This window comes from Seriola lalandi, unplaced genomic scaffold (assembly GCF_002814215.2).
Source record: "Seriola lalandi dorsalis isolate HSWRI2012SDOR001 ecotype SW California unplaced genomic scaffold, Sedor1 jcf7180002054825, whole genome shotgun sequence".
NCBI lineage: Eukaryota > Metazoa > Chordata > Actinopteri > Carangiformes > Carangidae > Seriola > Seriola lalandi.
In genome coordinates, this window is record NW_019525378.1 from 466,612 (window position 1) to 485,455 (window position 18,844).

At 44.1% G+C, this 18,844-nt stretch overlaps 3 protein-coding genes across 8 annotated transcripts; all 3 read right to left on the reverse strand.

Moving 5' to 3' along the window:
- Nucleotides 1–1,368: 1,368 nt before the first annotated feature.
- nat14 (N-acetyltransferase 14 (GCN5-related, putative)) lies at nt 1,369–3,614 on the reverse strand. 3 transcript variants are annotated; one of them, XM_023426302.2, is made up of 4 exons: nt 3,412–3,614; nt 2,751–2,920; nt 2,317–2,622; nt 1,369–2,223 (listed from the first exon to the last, which is right to left on the reverse strand). In XM_023426302.2, exons 2-4 carry the CDS (start codon nt 2,829–2,831, stop codon nt 1,777–1,779), a joined length of 834 nt encoding a protein of 277 aa, XP_023282070.1. In that variant the 5' UTR covers nt 2,832–2,920; nt 3,412–3,614; the 3' UTR covers nt 1,369–1,776. The 3 variants fall into 3 exon arrangements, with proteins under 3 accessions (XP_023282070.1, XP_023282071.1, XP_023282069.1); XM_023426303.2 differs by having other exon boundaries at nt 3,255–3,614; XM_023426301.2 differs by having other exon boundaries at nt 2,751–3,614.
- Nucleotides 3,615–3,782: 168 nt separating this feature from the next.
- znf628 (zinc finger protein 628) lies at nt 3,783–11,481 on the reverse strand. Of its 4 annotated transcripts, none has more exons than XM_087179327.1 (9): nt 11,344–11,481; nt 10,331–10,750; nt 9,568–9,640; nt 8,550–9,488; nt 8,166–8,336; nt 7,731–8,064; nt 7,199–7,353; nt 6,325–6,567; nt 3,783–6,184 (listed from the first exon to the last, which is right to left on the reverse strand). In XM_087179327.1, exons 2-9 carry the CDS (start codon nt 10,714–10,716, stop codon nt 4,145–4,147), a joined length of 4,341 nt encoding a protein of 1,446 aa, XP_087035453.1. In that variant the 5' UTR covers nt 10,717–10,750; nt 11,344–11,481; the 3' UTR covers nt 3,783–4,144. The 4 variants fall into 4 exon arrangements, with proteins under 4 accessions (XP_087035453.1, XP_023282132.1, XP_023282133.1 ...); XM_023426364.2 differs by having other exon boundaries at nt 10,331–10,906; nt 11,344–11,479; XM_023426365.2 differs by having other exon boundaries at nt 10,331–11,096; nt 11,344–11,475.
- A 311-nt stretch (nt 11,482–11,792) lies between these two features.
- On the reverse strand, nt 11,793–18,400 carry il11a (interleukin 11a). The gene is made up of 5 exons (XM_023426472.2): nt 18,013–18,400; nt 17,055–17,212; nt 14,046–14,141; nt 13,765–13,926; nt 11,793–13,600 (listed from the first exon to the last, which is right to left on the reverse strand). Exons 1-5 carry the CDS (start codon nt 18,017–18,019, stop codon nt 13,421–13,423), a joined length of 603 nt encoding a protein of 200 aa, XP_023282240.1. The 5' UTR covers nt 18,020–18,400; the 3' UTR covers nt 11,793–13,420.
- Nucleotides 18,401–18,844: the final 444 nt, after the last annotated feature.

An 18,844-nucleotide genomic window follows, 5' to 3' on the forward strand; every position in this document is an offset into this window, starting at 1 on the left:
TTTCCAGTGTGTGAACTCACATCTGTTTCCTGACAACAATAATAGCTACAGATCGGGCGGGTAGAGGCCCAGCTAACAGGTGTCTGCTTTTTGACAGTCATGAAGAAACAACCTGATGACCAAGAAGTGTCACAAGTAAAAATACAGCTTTTACGAGGTGGAATTGGCCTGACCACACACTTAGTTGCACATGTAACAACACTGTTGGGTTACTGCTCGGCTTTCTCATCAGAGTTAATTAAAGGACAGTGATTTTCCACAACAGCTTGCATGATCAAGAGTTTGCAGAAAAGTATAAGCTTATATCTGTCTTCACATCAGGTGAGATATGCTTCCTTCCCTCACACATTAACATTGTACAAACATCCTGTGGTGTTTATCTGTGGCATGTTGATGCTATACTGACATCGTTTGCGGTTAGCACTAGGGTAGATTCGCAATGCAAACGTAAGGGCTGCTAACCATATTAAGGTTAGCCTCAGAGAGGGGCTGTGTGCATTTCCCCTCTTAGATACATAAACTGCCATTCACCTGCAAACCACATGCACATTCTTGAGTCAGAATAACCTCTGCATATATTTAATGTGCTGTGCTAAAATATGCAATGCAAATGAGTTTTGAAACACTAATATCAAAGTGGATTCAAGTAGGTGACTTTGCAATATGTTAGGGCTGCAACAGTTACTGTCATTTCAAGATGATCTACATTTGTTATTTTTCAGTTAATCTAATATCTATTGAAGTTACCACGGCCCAAAGTGATGCTTTACATTTTGCGTGACAAGTAGCATCAACTTTACAATGATATAAAAAAGTGTGCAAATCCTTAAAAGGTTGTTACCAAAAAATGTTTCATTTTTTTTTAGACAAATTATATAAATGATTAAAAATGATGATACTGTCACTATTTAATTAATTTTCTATCAGCCAATTATTCAACTAACAGTTTCAGCACTAAAGTATTGAGTTAATGAGTGACACATACCACCGTTATCAACATGAATGAATGCAGAATTTGGATTTCTCAGTCGGTGGTGTTCCTGCCAAGTTGTAAAATATAACAAAGGAAACCAAAAACAAAGAGAGCGTGCATGCTGAAGAAAAGGGAGAGTGCACTGTTTTTGCAGACTCATGGACCCACATACTGTAAATGAGGGTGATCAGTCGCAGCCAGGGAGCACAAGCAGATAAAAGCAGATTCATATAAACCACATGCACTTCCTATACAGCAACTGTATGTCCTCCTACACATTTGTATGGCTTCACACACACACACACACACACACACACACACAGAAATGCGTGCAATCACACACATCCACACACCAATTACTGTGTTGAGTTAAAAAAACAAACAAAAAAAAACCATTTTCTCTGCAGACATTTAACATAAATATTTTTACTTCATTACAAATGATAGAGAACAGCAGGCCTGAGGCATCATGATATAATTTTTGAATTTTTAAATAATAAACAACCATTTGCTTTGGGAAAAAGAAGAGATGGTGCTTTGAATAATAAAAAAGGTAAAAGTATACTTATAACCAAACTCACAGCAAGTAGAACAGCAACATACAGTAAATAAATATTGGCATAAATAACACAAATATTCAATAAATTATTAACTTAACAAGAAATCAAATGTGTTGCAGCAAAGACACTGTCACCCTCTGCAGAGATCCACATTGTGCACTTATGTTATCTCTTCTTTAACTTTAGCCAATCCTGGGCTCACTGCCACTTTATTTTTCACTCCATGAGTCATTCATCACTCAATCACAGGTCTTTGTAAAACACCTTGGTGAGGGGGTGTCCCAGAAAGCCTCTCTCTGGAGTCTCCAGCTTTATCTCTTCATCATCTTCTTCTTCATCAGTCCCCTCCCCCAGCTGCTGATAGCCCAGTTTCTTGAAGAAGACCTCCCCCACCTTGGAGGGGTAGGGGACATGTGCATACACTCTGTGTGCCCCAGTCTCCCTCTCTCTTTGCTCCACACTCTGGACAAGCAGCCGGGCCAGGCCCTCCCTGCGGTACCAGCAGCCTGTCACCACCCTGCAGATCCTCCTGATGCCCGCTCGCGTCTCGCTCTCCCGGAAGATGCAGCCCACGATCTCCCCCTCGCAGTCTGCCACCCATACCTGTCCCGCTGCCTGTTCCCTCTCTGGGGTGATCTTCTCTGTTGACATCTCCTTGTCCTTGTCTTTGGACCCGATTCTGCATCTTGGCTGAAGAAAAGAAATTAAGATTATATCACTGCAATATTTGGTCACTAAAATTGCAAAAAAAATGAAGAATTTCCAGCAAACCAGCAGACTCACCTTTTTTGTCAGTGGTGTCTTGCCACTAATCCTACAATAGGGATTCTGCAGGGTCTCAGCCTGTGTCCCCCGGTAGCTGCTGCCCACATAGTCCCAGTAGGGGCGGCTGCTGCCTAGAACCCCCGTGGACCGCGGCATGGTGATCTTGAGAAAGATTATTAGCAGGAAGACAGGAATGGCGAGGGCAAGGATAAAGGAGTGGACAAGGCAGCGCAGGATTGAGGAGAAAACAGCCAAGATGAAGAGGCAGAGCGGACGAGTGAGGATGTGGAGGATGAGACGGTTTTCTGTGCCCTCGCAGCCCTCCTGGAATGAAATCGATGCAAGTTAAAAATAAAATCAAGCACAAGTCTCAGAAGGACAGGAGTACAGTTCCACATTAACCCAGATGAAAGAAGCCTGTCCAAAACTTTATCTGAGTATGTCGTACAAACCTTGATGAGGGCTTTGATCATCTCTATGTCCTCCTCTTTCATCCTCCTCATCACCACTTGATCCAGCTCCAGCCTCACCATGTTTAGGCTTTATGCTCAAACAGCAGGCCTACTGTTTCAACACACAGTATGTTGCAAACTCCAACATCCACACTGTGTGCACAGGGAACCTAGAAAAACACATTTAAAGAAGGGCACATGGACAGGAGGATGTTTCTATATTGTCAAGACAGGGGACAGTGAAAAGTAGCTTTGGGCTGTTTGATACCAAATCACGCAGATCAGTGATACTGTTCGACTTCTTGTGTTATATGACACGCGTGTTGTAGTTGAAATGGATCAATGTATCTCCCAACATTCATATTATGCAATCCACTAGACTTCGCAATCAGCGATCCAGTAGTTGCAATGAAACATCACGCCCACGCTAGCTCCAAACAACAAAGACAGATGGGGATTATGGAGGATTTGTAGCATGCATGCACCCTGCTGTACCATACACACCATTCTAGCTGTCATCTTCACGTTAAACCGTGATCATCAAGGGTAAAGTCGAAAGCGAAAAGACCTTGTTGAAGCCTTATATGGTTACTACTTGGGGCTGCGGTCTCCTGACACACGCAGACCCCTTGCTTCTGCTCTAAAACACGGTCCCGCTTACCTTCTGCACAACGCCGCTCAAATTCAGCGGAGAGATGGGAAATACACGCGGTGTGTGTCTCTGTTTGTTGTCGTGCCGCTTTGGCACTTTCACTGAATGACCACAAAGTCGTTTCTTGCTTTAAAAAAAGAAGGAATTCTGAGTACAGACGTACTCTGCTTTGCGTCCTCTTACAGGTTTTCAATGCTACGACCTACGCCATGTGCGTACGTACAATCCGCGCTGCGTAAACTCTACGTGAATGACAAAACCAACTTAACAAACGAACACGGGGCTCCAACTGCGGCGAGCTTGCTATGCTTAAGTTTTTTAAACGGGGGAAAAATTTTTTAACTGAGACTAAAATAAAATAAAAACACACGAAAAATTGATAACAAGTGAACCAAAACAGATTTATTAATAATTACTACAATTTATTATTACCATTGTGAAGAAAGTAGGCCATTTACAACATTTATTCACAAACTTATTTACTTAATAAACAAACTGCCAATGACAGTATCATTTAAACTAATATATTTAGGAATATTCTGAGGTCCATGTACAGCCTATTTGAATGTATAACATTTCTAGTATGTGGCACCATGGCATTACAACACAGTACTCATCTAACTGCATGTTCCTTTTCAGTTCCAGGAGAACTCAAACTGACTAAAGTGCAAACACACTTAGCTCACAAACTGTGAGGCATTCATTCACACACACTTTTTTTCCTCTAACATGCACACTGGTTTTAGTTAGAGAACTGCATGTCTTTAGAGTTAGATATAGGTCCATTTCTTATTGTGTCCTCAGTGGGTGTCTGTACCTCTGTATTGGCTGCAGAGTTGTGTTCCTTTACAGACTTTTCATTCGCCTCTGCAGTTGTACTCTCATATTTTACCTCACTATTTTGTGAGATCTCCCCTTCTCCTCTCTCCATTCTCCCTTCCCTCAAGCTACTGGTGCTAACCTCAATTATGACAATTTCCTCTCCGCTTTCTAGCTGAAATATACTTCCCCCACCCTCAGTAACCCTACCACTTGCAGCATTGCAACCTGTCCCTTCTTCTCCCATCATTCCCCCTTCACCTTCTATCAGGGCGATCATCTGCATACCCTCCTCAGTTTCCTGCTCCATTTTGGTCTCACCCCCCAGCTCAAACACCACCTCCTGCCCATCAAGGGGCACCAAACCTTGGGTTGAGGTGCAGGAAAGCTGCAGGCTGTTGTCTTGCCCTTGGCTGAAGGTGGCACTGGATGGACCGCTGTCCTGTGCCTCCGTATGGAAATGGAGGACGTAAGATTCCCCCTGGCTGCTCTCCTCTCCTGCATGTCTCTCACCCTTCTCTCCACCCCAGTTGTGCAGAAGTGACATCATCCCTCCCTTATCCCCCCCTTTTTCTCCTTCACCTTGCCCATCTGTCTTGAACTGAAGTACAAGTGACTTTCCCTCCCCACCCATTCCCCCATCAACCGCCTCTGCTGATGCATCCCCTTCAAACTGTAACACATATGACTCCCCACCCTCCTCAATATTCATCCCCTCCTTTGTCTGTTCTTCATTATCAAAACACAACACAAACTGTTTCCCTGTCATGGTGTCCCCTGTTCTCATTTGTTCAACAGTGTTCTGAGTTTTCCTGCCCGGATTAGCAGGGATAGGACTTGAAACTGAAGCTGTGGCTACTGTGGTGGCTGGTGTAACCATGGTAACAGTTGATGTGGGTCCTGAGCTGTCCACTGTGGGGACTACAGAGGTGGAAGATGAAAATATTGGGACAGTAGTGCAAGATGTTGACAAGGAACGGTGGGAAACAGTCGATACAGATGATGGCGATGACTCTGTGGTAGTGTCAGCTGCAGCAATAGTCTGTGTGACACTTAGGGTCACATTACAATTTGTTACGGACAAAGCTCCACCTGCAGTCTGACTGACAGGAGCTGTTGCAGACTTCTGAAGAACAGCTTTTGGTTTGCGGCCCCGCCTGCCCCGTGCTGTCCGTGTGCTTTTCCCTAATATGGGCTTAGTCAGTAGGGAGTTAGCTGACAGGGTATGCGTTGGTGTGGCAACAGGAGTGTTTGCATTGTTATTGTTGTTGGTGATTATGATCCTGGTCTGCTGTTGTTGCTGTGATAGAGTTGGAAACTGGGGTATCTGAGTCTGTGTTTGGTTTAGGACGGGCTGGAGTGCTTGGATAGTCTGGAGTACAGGCAGAGTCTGTGGCTCCAGAGCTGGTGGAGGGTTGTTTGTTGTGGGAACAAGAATCAAGCTGGACTGGCTGCCGTTGTTGGAGGGGCACTGCAGGAGGAAGAAGTTTTGGGGCTGGGACGGAGGTGGTGGAGGAGGAGGAGGAGGGGTAGGTGTAGGGGATGACAGAGGAATGAGCTGCAGGCCGCTGGCTGTCTGAATCATAAAGTAGTTCTGGGAGGTGTTGGGGGGAATATTAAGTGCTGGCTGGGACACAATCAGGCTGCCACTGTTTCCTGAGGCTTCCAGGGTGATGGGGTTGAGCAAGGTTGTGGTGGTTGTTACTCCTCCAACACTGGCTTTCACAGCCACACCGTCTTTACCTCCACCACCAGGGCAGGGCAGAGGAACACCGCTGCCATGGGTACGGATGTGCCTCTGCAAGTAGGAGTGCATAACAAACTCCTTAGAGCAGTACGGGCATTTGAAGTCCTTGCGTGAGGAGTGTGTACGAAGGTGGAGCTGAAGGTTGGAGGAGTGTGTAAAGCTTTTATTGCAGTGTGTGCACTGAAAGGGTCTCTCACCAGAATGGGTGCGTTCATGCTGCTCTCAGAGGAAAAAAAACAACAAGAGAAGAGGGAAGAGAAATGGAGAAAAACTGTTAATAAGATAGAAAATGATTCAATCCAAAAGGCTCAGAATTTATGCGAGTTCACAGCTGAATCTTTACAGGCTGCACTGACCTGTTTAAGGTTTGATGTCTGGGAGAAAGACTTGGAGCAGATGGAGCAGGTATGAGGCCGCAGCCCAGAGTGCATCTGACTGTGTCGACGCAGACAGCTGGTGTTTTTGAAGGACTTGCCACACTCCTTACACACATATGGCCTCTCACCTGTGTGCTGCCGCAAATGGTACTGGTAGTGAGAGCTCCATTTGAAAGTGAGAGGGCAGTGGGGGCACTGGAACGCCCGTACACCTGTGTGTACCTGGGTAAAGTGTAATAGTAAAAGAAAAGAAAAAAAAGAACTTGATTACTTATTATTTTTTGGCATTATGTTTCAAGTTTGTAGCAAAAGCAGTAGCCAATATATATATATATATATATATATATATATATATATATATATATATTTATTTTATTATATACTAAGTTATAATTACACTATCAACTATACTTACAGCACATAACCTAGACATCTCTGCTGCACTTTGTGGTGTGGTTGCTGTGACTGTTGTTAATACAAATGATTTTGGGTGTGTGTTGTAATGAGTACAACCCATAAAGAATGCTTTGAAACCGAATAACTCATGAAGTTACATGAAGAATACATGAAGAATGCTAAAGAAAGGACTGTTACAGCTCAAGCATTGTGTGATAATAACTACGTAACCACAAGAGTGCTGTAACTGCAGTGTGTTATTGCAGAGGAAGGAGTTTTTATTGCCGTTTGGATTTGTCTGTTGTAGACTGCATTCATCTGCAGGGGTGTGTACTATACTGGAGAGCCACAACCCCTGTAAATTTGAGGAATGTGGAGTTCCACAATGAAATAAATCATGAAATTCAGCTCCCAAATCATGGATCTCGGAAACTTGCAGCAGGAGAGTGAGCCTTACCCTCTGATGGATTGAAAGCAACGACGACCTTTTAAAACTCTTTCCACACTCAGTGCAGCGGTAGGGCCTTTCCCCAGTGTGATCCCTCATGTGGTACTTTAGCCCCGATGAACCTTTGAAGGCTTTTCCACACTCGGAGCAGCGGTATGGCCTCTCTGCATGATAGTGTGTGAAACAGTGTCACATTTGTGTAAACATTTTTAATTAAAATTTCCATTTTAATACCGTAAAGACGGAATAAAATGTGGGTTTTCTAGCAACCACTGTAATTATCACAGTGAAAAGCAACAACTTAACTCATCTTGAGGACAAAGAAAGATCAAGTTCCCTGCTTGCTGTTCATGTCTTATGAGACCCACTTTGAATCTGAATGCAGCATGGCTAGCTTTGCAATCACAGACCTGCCAGTGCAGGTGGAAAGTAAATACCATAACACATGAGCCTACTGCCTTGGTTTCCAAATTTCCATGTGTATGGTCAAATATTAAAATATGAAAGTTTTGCACCTGTTCTGATATGAAAATGCCATTACCTCCAGCAGGAGTGCTCTTGCTGGCTCCTGTCTTTTTGAGGGCTTTGGTCGGTTTGGCTGGCTGCTCCTCTTGCTCCTCTCCGACGGTAATGATGTTGACATGGATCTCCCTCTGGCCTTCCTGCTGCTTGTCAGCCTGGCTGGGAGAGGAGGGCAAGGGGAGAGACAGAGAGAGGGACGGAGGGCACACTATCTCAGCCTCTGCCTCAGCCAGGAGACGCTGCTCAGGGGTGTGGGAGTGCTGGTGGGTGAGGAGTGAGGAGAGAAGGGGAAAGGAGCGGTCGCAGGCGGAGCAGCTGAACTGGGAGCGGGACTGTGATGAAAGAGAGTGCATCTGGACAAACAAAAGGGGGGCACAGGAGATAAAGGTTATTTTAAGATGGATAATCTGTATAAGAGTGTAAGTAGTAGAGCATTTACAACAGGCATTCTCACCAGTGACATGTGTCTATTGAGGCCTCCACTGGTCTTGAAGGTCTTATTGCAGTAGCCACATGACAGCCCTGCCCATGTGGTTCTGGCCTCTGGCTGAACGGTCTCAGAGCTCTGAGTCACCTCGGTGAAGCTCTGCAGCAGGTCAAACTGGGCCTGGGTGGTGCCCACATTCTGAGGACAAACCAAAGGAAGTAATACATATCAAAAAAACATAACTTCAATTTGAACTCGTTAACTTCATAGCGTGGGGTTTTTCCTAGATTAATTACATTTATATTACATAGACTGATGTGTCTACTGTTATTCTTTTCCATCCCACATCACAAATGTGGAAGGGTTTTATTTTTCTCTTCTTGCGTTTATCCGTTTGATCCCATCACTTACTGCATTGTTGCTATCTGCTCCCTCCGTCAGTCCAAGGAGAACCTCTGTCGTGTGTCCATTTTCAGCCACTGTGGTGGTCTCCACCACCTCCTCAAAGTCAGCCAGCAGGTGTCCAGCTCCAACGAGCCCATCCCCAACCTCCATCCCTGCCCCAGGCCCCGCCTCCCCACTGGCCCCGTGCCCCTCTGGAGCCATGTGGATGGCCTGGTGCTCCTCCAGCTCTGTTTGCGTGCCAAAGGTATGGCTGCAGCTGCCACAGCTGTAAAGCAGCACACTGGCCCCAGTGTCAGTGCTCAGGTGAACCTCTGTCCCGATAGCCCTAGATGCACACACATCCTCCCCGGACGGGGTGAGAGTGAGCTGGGGGAGAAGGCTCGGATTCTGGCCAGATGAGGTGGTTGACAGGAACACTTCTTCCATCCCCACCCCCACTCCATCAGTTCCTTCCTGGCTCACAAACCCCACCATGTCCGTCAACATGGATGATGTCACTTCCTCTGCCCCTACCACCACCTCCACTACCTCATTCCCCTTCCTTCCGTCCTCTCCCCTCTTCCCCTCCTTCCCTCCTGTGTTGAGGTTGGAGTGAGAGTTCTTGTGCAGAGCCAGGTTTGATGAATGTGTGAAGCTGCGTCCACACTCACCACAGATGTATGGCCTCTCGCCTGTATGTATCCTCATGTGCTGCCTAAGGTTGGTGGACTGAGTGAAGGACTTATTACAAACCGAGCAGGTGTAAGGCTTGAGACCAAGATGGACATTCTTGTGTCGCCGCAGACTGCTTGAGTTCTTGAAGGCCTTGGGGCAAGTGTCACAGGGGTATGGGCATTCTCCAGTGTGCTGGCGCAGGTGATACTGGTAGTGAGAACTCCATTTAAAGGTCAGGGGGCAATAGGGGCACAAGAAGGTTCGCACTCCAGTGTGAACACTCTGATGGACCTGGAGATAGACAGACAGAGATGTAAAACCTGTCTCATAACTCAGCATGACTTCTCCTTGTTTCTAAATCTGATCTCACCTGGAGCAGAGAGGAGCGCTTGAAGGCTTTGCCACAGTCCTGACATTTGTAAGGCTTCTCCCCTGAGTGAGACCTACAAAAAAACACAACTATTTAGGAGGACAGCACAATTAATAATGTAGAGTCATTAAAGCTGTGACACGTAATTAGTATAGAAATACATGGCAATACTTTCTCTTTTATACACTGGCAGTCAAGTACCTGCATTAATTAAAAGGCATGAATCATGGATTTCGAATAGTAATCTGCTACTTTAGGTTTCCTCTTATCATGAATTTGGACTGAACACAGAATGAGTAAGGAAGAGGTGGATCCAGTCTTTGGTTCAGATTTTCTTTTGAAAGTATAATGTTCTCTGAAATCTCCAAGCCGGCTCTGGTGGACTCACACAGCACCTTGTTCAAATCTGATCTTCAAAATTGCCTGATAGGCCAATAGAAATGCTGATGTGCTGTGTTTGGAAATGGACAAGTCATTATTCTATTTATGTGCAATCACCTTGTTTTGTCAAATATTGCACTGCCAGACTACAAACTGCAGCATCGCTCTAATACACTATTAACAGTTTATGATCACCCTTCTAAATATTTATTCACTGACCTAATTGGCCTGTGGCACACACTGTATGTACATGTTAATGTGTGTTAAAACGCTCTGACTGTAAGCACCACTGGTACTCATTGCTACATTTCAGATGTCTATTAACATGATCAGATCAGACAAAAATACTCTAATAGTGCGTTACTGTTTTGTTAAGGTATACCGTTGGTGGTACAGCAGAGCAGAGGAGCCCTTGAAGGCCTTGGGGCAGAGGTTGCAACGGTAGGGTCTCTCATTGTTGTGGCTCCGCTGGTGGTGAGTCAACCTGGACGACCACCTGAAGCTCTTGCCACAGTCCAGACACTGAAAGGGATGGTCCGTCTGCTTGGGCTGCTGGGCTGGGCCTGACACAGACGACGTCACCATGTCCAGAACCACTTCCTCTCCACCTTCTACTACCCCCTTGTCTCCCTCCACCAGCTCCCCTCTCTCCCTGTCGTCCTCCCCATCCTCTCTTGAGCCCAGCAGAGATGGGAACGGAGAGAGCGAGGCAGTGGACTGAGGTGGTAAGAGTTCAGCTTGGACCACCAAGGCCACTGAATTAGCCATTACCAGGGCAAGCTGGTGGCAGATGAGGGTATTCCTAAGAAACAGGTGTGGATCAGTTCTAGTGCAGTATCATGGTTTTTTCTTTCACTTTTCCTTCATTCATGTTTTCTTCTCTGTGTTTGGTAAATTCCTTCCCTGTCAGCCACTGGAAACACCAGCTGTCATTCCAAGTAGACAGCTCAGGACAGCTCTGACATAAAGTGAAATGGAAATAAATACAGCATTATAACATGGTAACTCCTGCTAAGAATGTCCCCTTTAAATTCCTCCCCCTGCCTCCCCCCACACACACACTCTCCTGTCTATGAAGCTAGTCCCCCCTGCCTCCTGTCCTTCCTCTGGCCGTCAGTCCCTTTCTGTCAGTCCCCGCAGTGCGGTGCCTACTGGAAATACACACACAGAGGCTACAGCTAAGTTACACATTAAGGTGCTTTATAAGTGTGTTATGGTGTATCCGGTCAGATGTGCAAGCCAAGAAGCAACAACCACAAATATCAGTTTTAACAGTATAAACAAAAACAGTTACTGGCCTGCATTTAAAGCTAATCTAGCCCTCGTCAATGCGGAATAGCCTCGTTAAATTGTTCGATACGGACGTGCATGAACGCAGACTGAAGCAGTACTCACCGCGCATCTTTAACTCATCTTAAAGCTATATTGTTGATATTATGAAAATGAAGTGGGTACCGCAGTGCTAATCCACACAACCTTAACAATAAACACAGCACAAACTAACAGCAGTTCTCCGCCCGATGCCGCCTCCTAAGAACAGCGACGGCGATTGGCTGTTTGCTACAATAGATGCGATACTACCATTGGTCCGGAGCTTCAACGGACAGATTGACGTTTTTAAAATTCATTTTAAAATATTTCTAACTTACAAATTTTACGAAAAGCACTTATCATTGATGTATCTACATTTACAAATCTTCAACAATAATATATAAAGCCTTATTCGATTTGGTTATTTCTCCGTTATATTCTGACAATGGCGCACAGACTTCTGGGTAGTGAAGTATCTTTATGTGTCTGCCTTAAGTGGACCATGCAGATCAAAGATACTCAAATCCACTGTGCACATTCTTTAGTATTTATTTCACCAAGGCACATATTTCACATTGAGGCCAATCAGTGTGTGGAAGAGGCAACTTGATGTTACAACAATAATTTAAACATGATGGTATAATAATAGTAAATAGGAATAAAAACTGTATAAAAGTACAAAAAGATGGGAGACTTGCTCCGCTGCAGCACAAAATAAATAGTTCCACCAAGTTATTTAAATAAATAGTCAATACTGTAACAAATACTAGAATAGGAATGAACAAAAATGATAGTGATAAAATTGGTAAAGTATTCTACATTATATTGTAGAAAACAACATAATACACAAAGCACTGTATACAACAATTTACATTCTTGTATATTTATGTACACCTGTACAGAACTTAGTGTCATAATACATAGTATTTTAAGGCTTTGGGTGTTTAACTTAAAAAAAAAAAAAAAAAAACTTTTCTACCCCAAAGCACAAGTTCAAAATCAGCCATCTCACTCTTCCAAGAGGCTAATCCTAACAAGTTTGTGCAAAGAATCTAATCAGGTCCATCAGTGCTCAGCAACAGGGCACATTCATACAACTTTACCACAACATTAAATATGCCTCCTTGTGCAGAATGCAAAAAATAGAAATTCTGCCCATGGTACAAATGAAAGTATTCACTTCTCTTTGACTACCATCCTGGCATTTACAAATTAAAACAATTAATTTCATAGGCCATCAATTGATACGTTAATACGTGACACGTTTAACATGGTTAGAAGATGAAATTTACATCTTCCAAAATTTTTATTTTACGGGCACTGCAAGTGAAAGATAGTGAAAACCTCGGCTATCCAAAATTTATGCTACATCTACTGGAAGAATTATTGGCTGAAGAAATACACAAACGTAAAGTTAATTAAGTTACTTAAAACAAAAGGCATTAGGGGCGTCAAGTGGCACAGTGGGTTGAGCAGGCGTCCCATATGTGGAGGCTACAGTCCTCGCTGCAGTCGGCCCCAGTTCGAGTCCCGCATCGGATGGCCCTTTGCTGCATGTCATTCTCCCTCTCTCTGCCTCCCCATTTCCTGTCTCTCTCTACTGTGCTATCAAATAAAGGCATAAAAAGCCCCCAAAAACTATATTAAAAAAAACAAAAGTCATTATCAGAGCTATAGGTTCAGGAAGTGCTACTGTGTTTTTCTTGAGGATCAGTGAGACACAAGACAATAAGAAAGATTACAAAGACGTGGGCAAATAAATTCACGTTGATACAGAAATAAAGATGAGAGTGACACATTTCAACTTCAAATAAATAAAATTAAATAAATTACTAACAGTCAATAAATAAATAAATACATAAATAACATGGTCATGAACAAGGCCTTTGGGAGAAAGTTTGGGGAATTATGATCATCATAGTTAAACTGGCTGTTTGCTTTAACGGGAATCTTGATGGTCGTAACTGGTTGCAGTATAGTGCATCCTCAATGGCTCTGATGGAAAGACACATTCTTCAACACGCATGTCATTGGTTGATGATTTGGCCTCTTAAGGGATGCTATTGACTACACTGCACACTGACATGGTCCTAATTCCCCTTTGGCTGAGGCGGGACTCCATGTATGCACATGGCTCTGCAGCCAAGTAGTTCATGGGTCATCATTGTACTGCAGTAACTTTGGGCTTGAGGCTAATGAATGCTCTGTATGCCCAATCACAGAAGAGCTTGAAGTGTTGGAGAAGCTCATGGCTGGACTGCAGGACATCAAACTGATAGGGGAGGTGAGGGGGGAGAGAAGGGGTCGCCGGAGTCAGCCTCGGTGCTTCAACTCTTAGCATCTGTGGAGGAGACAAGCAGACAAACAGATCAGAAAAAAATAATTGAAATTGTTGCAGGTTAATTTGAAAATGACATTTCATTTACTGCTCAAACTCACATGGAGCAATTTAAGATTAAACACTGAGCACAGCTGAGGATGAAGTGAGGAAACTGAGCTCTGTACCTGACGGTGCAGCAGGTTGATGAGAGATTTCATTTCTCTGATCATCTCCACCAGCTTGGGCACTGCTGGGTGGTGGTGCTTCTTTGAAACCTTGTTCAGCCACTCAAAGTGGTGCTCATACAGCTTCAGGTCAGCATGCAGCTGAGAGAGTGTGGGCTTCAGCTGGAAACAACACAGACATACTTTAGAGACTTGACATGGGTGTGGCAAGATGTAACTGTTTGGAGAGAAACAGACCAGCAACTCTCCCTTCACACACAAATACATTATCAGAGCATTACCTCAAGATTGTTGAGGTCATTGGCTGATCTGTTGCTCATTTCTGGCAGAGACCTGAATCTGTGGGGCTCCACGTCTGAGTCAAATGCATGCTCCCTCTGAAAGAGAAAACGAGACACAGAGCAGCCCATTAGTAATTTGCATCAGCGCAATTTTACTCATCCTGAGACAAGTCACGGCAACATGAGGAAAGTATTAGTCTAGCACCTCGATTGGATGACTGTTTTCTGTGCTTAGAGACAGTAGCTCTCACTGAGGGGAGTGTGGTTGATGGGGTCAGTGTGAGTTCACCCACATTCAGCCTCCCCAAATGTCAACAATAAGAGCAAATGACCTGAACCCACAGGATGTTTTCTACAGGGAGCGAGGATAACAACATATGCAGTGACTAAGAAAGCTCCAAGTGGGACAGACAACACAGGACTGTAGGGAAACTCCAGGGTCACAGCTATAAAAAGATGTAATGACGCAGTGCTCCTGCCCAGCTTGACTTGTGTTGTAAACTACGGCCAGACAGCAGGTGTAGCTCCCATTGTGACCAGCAGAGGGGGATAAACAACCTGAGGTACAGGTTTATGGATTTCTACTTTACAAAGGCAGCCGTGCTCATAGGTAGCACAATTTGGTATTAAAGATATTGGCCCGATGTCGTAATGAAAGGGCATAGATGGAGATGACTGATGTGGCATGCGTCATTTCCAATCAGGAGGGGAACATAACAACATTAGGGTGATGAGTGCTGAGAAATGTTTTGTATAAACAGGTTGCGTGTGCTTAAAGCTTCCTTAACCTGTTATGCTGTTTTCCTTGCTCTACTGTTTGCTTCCAGTTGTTTGTGTTGATGTTTTTTAGTGATGAATGTGCAGCATTGTCTCTCATGTCTCTCCATCAGCCTTTCATAATAGCTCACTTATGTTTGTGGTCCAATGTTTTGTCTCTGTTGCTTTTGTCCTCTTCCATCTCCTGCTTCCCTCTCTCTCCCCCTCTCCTCTCTCTCTCTCTTTCTCTCTCTCTCTCTCTCTCCCTCTCCCTCTGTCTCATACCAGGTGCACAAGCACATGCAACCTCACGTGCACATGTGCATGCATGCACACACATACACCACTGGCTTGTCATCTAGTTGGCTCTCTGATCTCTTCATCTCTTGTGGTTTTCGCTCCATCTTTCTCAGCCTTTAATTCTCCCTCTTATCCTCCTTTTTCTTGCTCTCTCCATCGTAGATCATGACCTCACCCGACAGCCTAGCATCCAGCCTTTTTCTTCCTGAATGCAAATACTGGAATGTGATAAATCTTTTTGATTTTTATCAAGTCACTTTGCTGTGGCGACCGAAAGCAAAACACTAAACACCGCACCTACACAACCATAGCTATTTACAGAACCCTCGGCGCGCGCACACACAGCCACAAAAATGCATACACACAAATGTATGCAGACATATCTACATTTGAACCCATACGCTGTGCATGCAAACACACACACAGACTCCCTCACACAGATACATGGTCACGTTGGAAAACTTATACAAACCTATGTGTATACGCACATGCACTTTTCTCTCTTTAAAGCATCAGTTTCATTGCTATTTTGCAGGGACTTTCCATGGATTCCCATTCTATTTATCTTTCCTAACTTTCTCCTCTCTTTAGTGGAATTCGTCACAATAAGGAAAAAAAATTAAAAATAAATCCTCCATATTACTGAACACTGTCTAATACTGTCCCCAACACCCTTTTGATAATGCTGGTTCTTCACATCTGGACCCCAGCTTATACAACTGTTACACAATGTCCTGTTACATTGTTTTAAAGCAAGAAACACACACACATACAGAACACACACACACACACACTTTCTGAACAGTATCTGCTGGCCAAGACTAGAGAGAGTATTCGGCTATTTTTGATTTTATCCCCTGAACAAAAGAACTTAAAGATTTGCATAATGCAAAAATAGAATCTAGATCAGTCATGTGTAACCAGAGATCCAGAGATATGATGCAGCTTTTTTTTTCACCTGTTATAACACAGTGTTGATATACAATCACCAGCTGGAGCCAAATCTTGGCCAAGTTCTCAAATCTGATTTTCCTTCCCACTTGACTGTCAACAAAATAAGATTTGGGGCAGAATTGTCAGTACGGTACGTGCAAGTGATTCACATTTCATAACTTCTCCAACTCTATCCACACTTCAACAGACTAGCCACAGAACATAAACATGTTTCTATGTAAACAGGCATGTCATATACTTTGCTGTCATTTCACAGATGCTATGCTTGGCAGTTCGGCCTTAGTTGGATGTAGGTAGGTACGGTTTTAATATGTAGTTTTCTAAGTTTGTCTTCATTGGAGACATAAAACTGATTCCTTGAACTTTGTTTTGTTTCTCTATATCCCTATGATCACATTATATTTCTTGCTAGACCATCGCTGTAAATGGGTGTTTATTCTCCTTAATTCCATGAGACTCGATATGAATTTCATTGCACACTCACTAGACCGCATAAAGGCGCTGGCCTGGCCACCAATCTTCGTGCTACTGCCACCAGTCAGGTGACCAGATAGACCAGGAGGTTGCTGAGTCAGACCTCCCCTCCCTTTGGAGTCCAGTGTGGATTAAAAGTGAGATCACTCAGTCAAATCTCCCCTGAGGCTTTTGCTGCCCTGATCTAAGCATGCAGATGGACTCCAGCCAGTCTGTCATCAATGAAAGCAGCTTAAGTCAGACTGAAGTCCTGAGCAAACCTAGCATAGCACAGTGTTTCCACTACAGTGCATGATGCAAAGTTAGGGTAGTTTGAAGTGTGAGGTTACCTAAACTGCAAGGTAACATTAGCCCCAAAATCCAATTAGGGAAAGATCAATCAAAGCAGGTTGTGGCGCAACGACCAGCATCCTTCTCCACCCTCACACTGACAATTCAATTAGCATAGAGTGGTCAGGGCCTCATTAGCTTCCCCTCCAAAGAGTGGCCGAGACTGGTTATCATCATGACGACATCTTCACTTACCAGCAGTTCTTGCGTGAGCTTCATTAGATTCTTGGTCTGATTGGACAGTTTATCCATGTCACTGGGCCGCCGCTGCGGTACTGGAGAGGCAGACGTGAACACAGGCAGCTGAGCCAATAGCAGCGAGAAGAGGAGTGATGAGGAGGAGTCGAGCAGCACTGCAGGGGTAGAACAAAACGGAAGCAATTAGTGGAGAGGCGCTGTCATCTCGCCATAATGATAATGACCTCAGGCCACGGCTGTCAGTCCTAGGAGAAGATATTGCACCATAATATAAACAATAGCTCCAGACTTGGCAGAGGAATCCTGAAGAGCTTCAATGTCAGAGTCATGTTTTCACAGGCTGAATGCAAATCATTAAATCATTAAAAGCCAGGCTTTGACACTGAATATCACCATCACTCCTTTACCTTAAGCAACGCAATGAATGCTGCTGATTGTCACACCTGCAACTGGATAGGTACGTGAGTTGGTGGTATAAATTATATAGACCAAGCCAAGTCAACTCCCTAACAGTAAGCTCATTCATTCTTTTCCTTTCAAGTTCAAATACAAGGTAGACTAAGTATTAAAAGGGAACCGCAGCGGTGTTGAAATGATGAATGCTTGATAATTACAGGTGAACCACAAGAATCGCAGCCAAAACAACACTGCAGGAGCATCTGAGCTCCCTGTCCTGGGGTAACTTCAACAGTAGAGGGAATAAAGTTGTCCATACTTCAAGCATTAGCAGCATTATCAGTAAAATCACCAAGTTAAGTCAGTTGTTTAGAATTTAACTTATAAATAAATCATTCAGTGTCTGTATAAGGACGATGACATGGCTGTTAACAGTCACATAAACGTCATACAACCCACCATTTCAAAAATGTAAAATGATAAAGACAAAGCTGAAAAAGAAGTGATAATTAACACACTGTGCAATCACAAATGAAAACACACTCATACAATCACTTACATTTCATATTGGTTTCGGATCCAAGAGATTGGAAAACCAGCAGACAAACGTAGATAAATAAATAAATAAGAAAATTAATAAATAAATTGAACTCCGGAAATTGTCACGTGCTCCGGTTTCTTCTTCGCACTCTTCAGTCAGAGTGAGGAGGAAAGTTGTCAGGACAGAATGAATGAGAGAGCAGAGTGGTGACTGGAGCCACTCAGAGAGAAAGTGAGGAAAAGAAAGGTAAAAGTCAATCTCAGTCAAACTTTCTGTCTTTAGCAAAAGTTTGAGATGAGCCCCTGTGTTCTTTATGGAGTGCTGAAGGCAGACAGGCACTTAGACAGTTTGGAGAGAGAGAGGCAACAGAAATGCAGAGAGAGGGATGCGAGTGTGGTAAGTCCAATTTTTGCGCGCAGTGAAGTGTTTAGGCTTGTTTAAAACTTCCTTTATAAAGACGTCGGGCCTATGACACATCGGCAGTGACTCACTTCATTCATAAAAACACACACACACACACAGACACACGCTCTCTCCCTCCTCTCTCTCTCTCTCTCCCTCTCTCTCCCTCCTCTCTCTCTCTTTCCTCCTCCCCTCCCTGCTGCCTGTCTCCCTTTGCGAAACTTTAAAAAAAATGTTCCGTTGTTTTTTTTCTTTTTTTTCTTTCCTCTATCACTTTCTCCCGTCCTGTCCTGTCCCTATCTCCAGCACTTCCTCCGTCGCATCCCGCTACCTGCGCCAATCAGTCCCATCTACCTCTTTTTATCTTTCCATCTCCAAATCTCTTCCCCCCTCTCTCTCTATCACTGCAGACGTTTTAAAAAGCCCATTGTTTTCATGTGTATCAGCC

Excerpts from the sequence above, each read along its gene's own strand:
- nat14 (XM_023426302.2), bottom strand. The coding sequence starts at position 2,831 with ATGGTGAGGCTGGAGCTGGATCAAGTGGTGATGAGGAGGATGAAAGAG. Across the intron at positions 2,623-2,750 it reads TGATCAAAGCCCTCATCAAG|GAGGGCTGCGAGGGCACAGA; the intron begins GTTTGTACGACA and ends ATTTCATTCCAG. Across the intron at positions 2,224-2,316 it reads AGACACCACTGACAAAAAAG|CCAAGATGCAGAATCGGGTC; the intron begins GTGAGTCTGCTG and ends TCTTTTCTTCAG.
- znf628 (XM_087179327.1), bottom strand. The coding sequence starts at position 10,716 with ATGGCTAATTCAGTGGCCTTGGTGGTCCAAGCTGAACTCTTACCACCT. Across the intron at positions 9,641-10,330 it reads GCTCTGCTGTACCACCAACG|GTCTCACTCAGGGGAGAAGC; the intron begins GTATACCTTAAC and ends GTTTTTTTGTAG. Across the intron at positions 8,065-8,165 it reads TCAATAGACACATGTCACTG|ATGCACTCTCTTTCATCACA; the intron begins GTGAGAATGCCT and ends TTGTTTGTCCAG.
- il11a (XM_023426472.2), bottom strand. Across the intron at positions 14,142-17,054 it reads AGCTCACGCAAGAACTGCTG|AGGGAGCATGCATTTGACTC; the intron begins GTAAGTGAAGAT and ends TTTCTCTTTCAG. Across the intron at positions 13,927-14,045 it reads ATGACCTCAACAATCTTGAG|CTGAAGCCCACACTCTCTCA; the intron begins GTAATGCTCTGA and ends TGTTGTTTCCAG.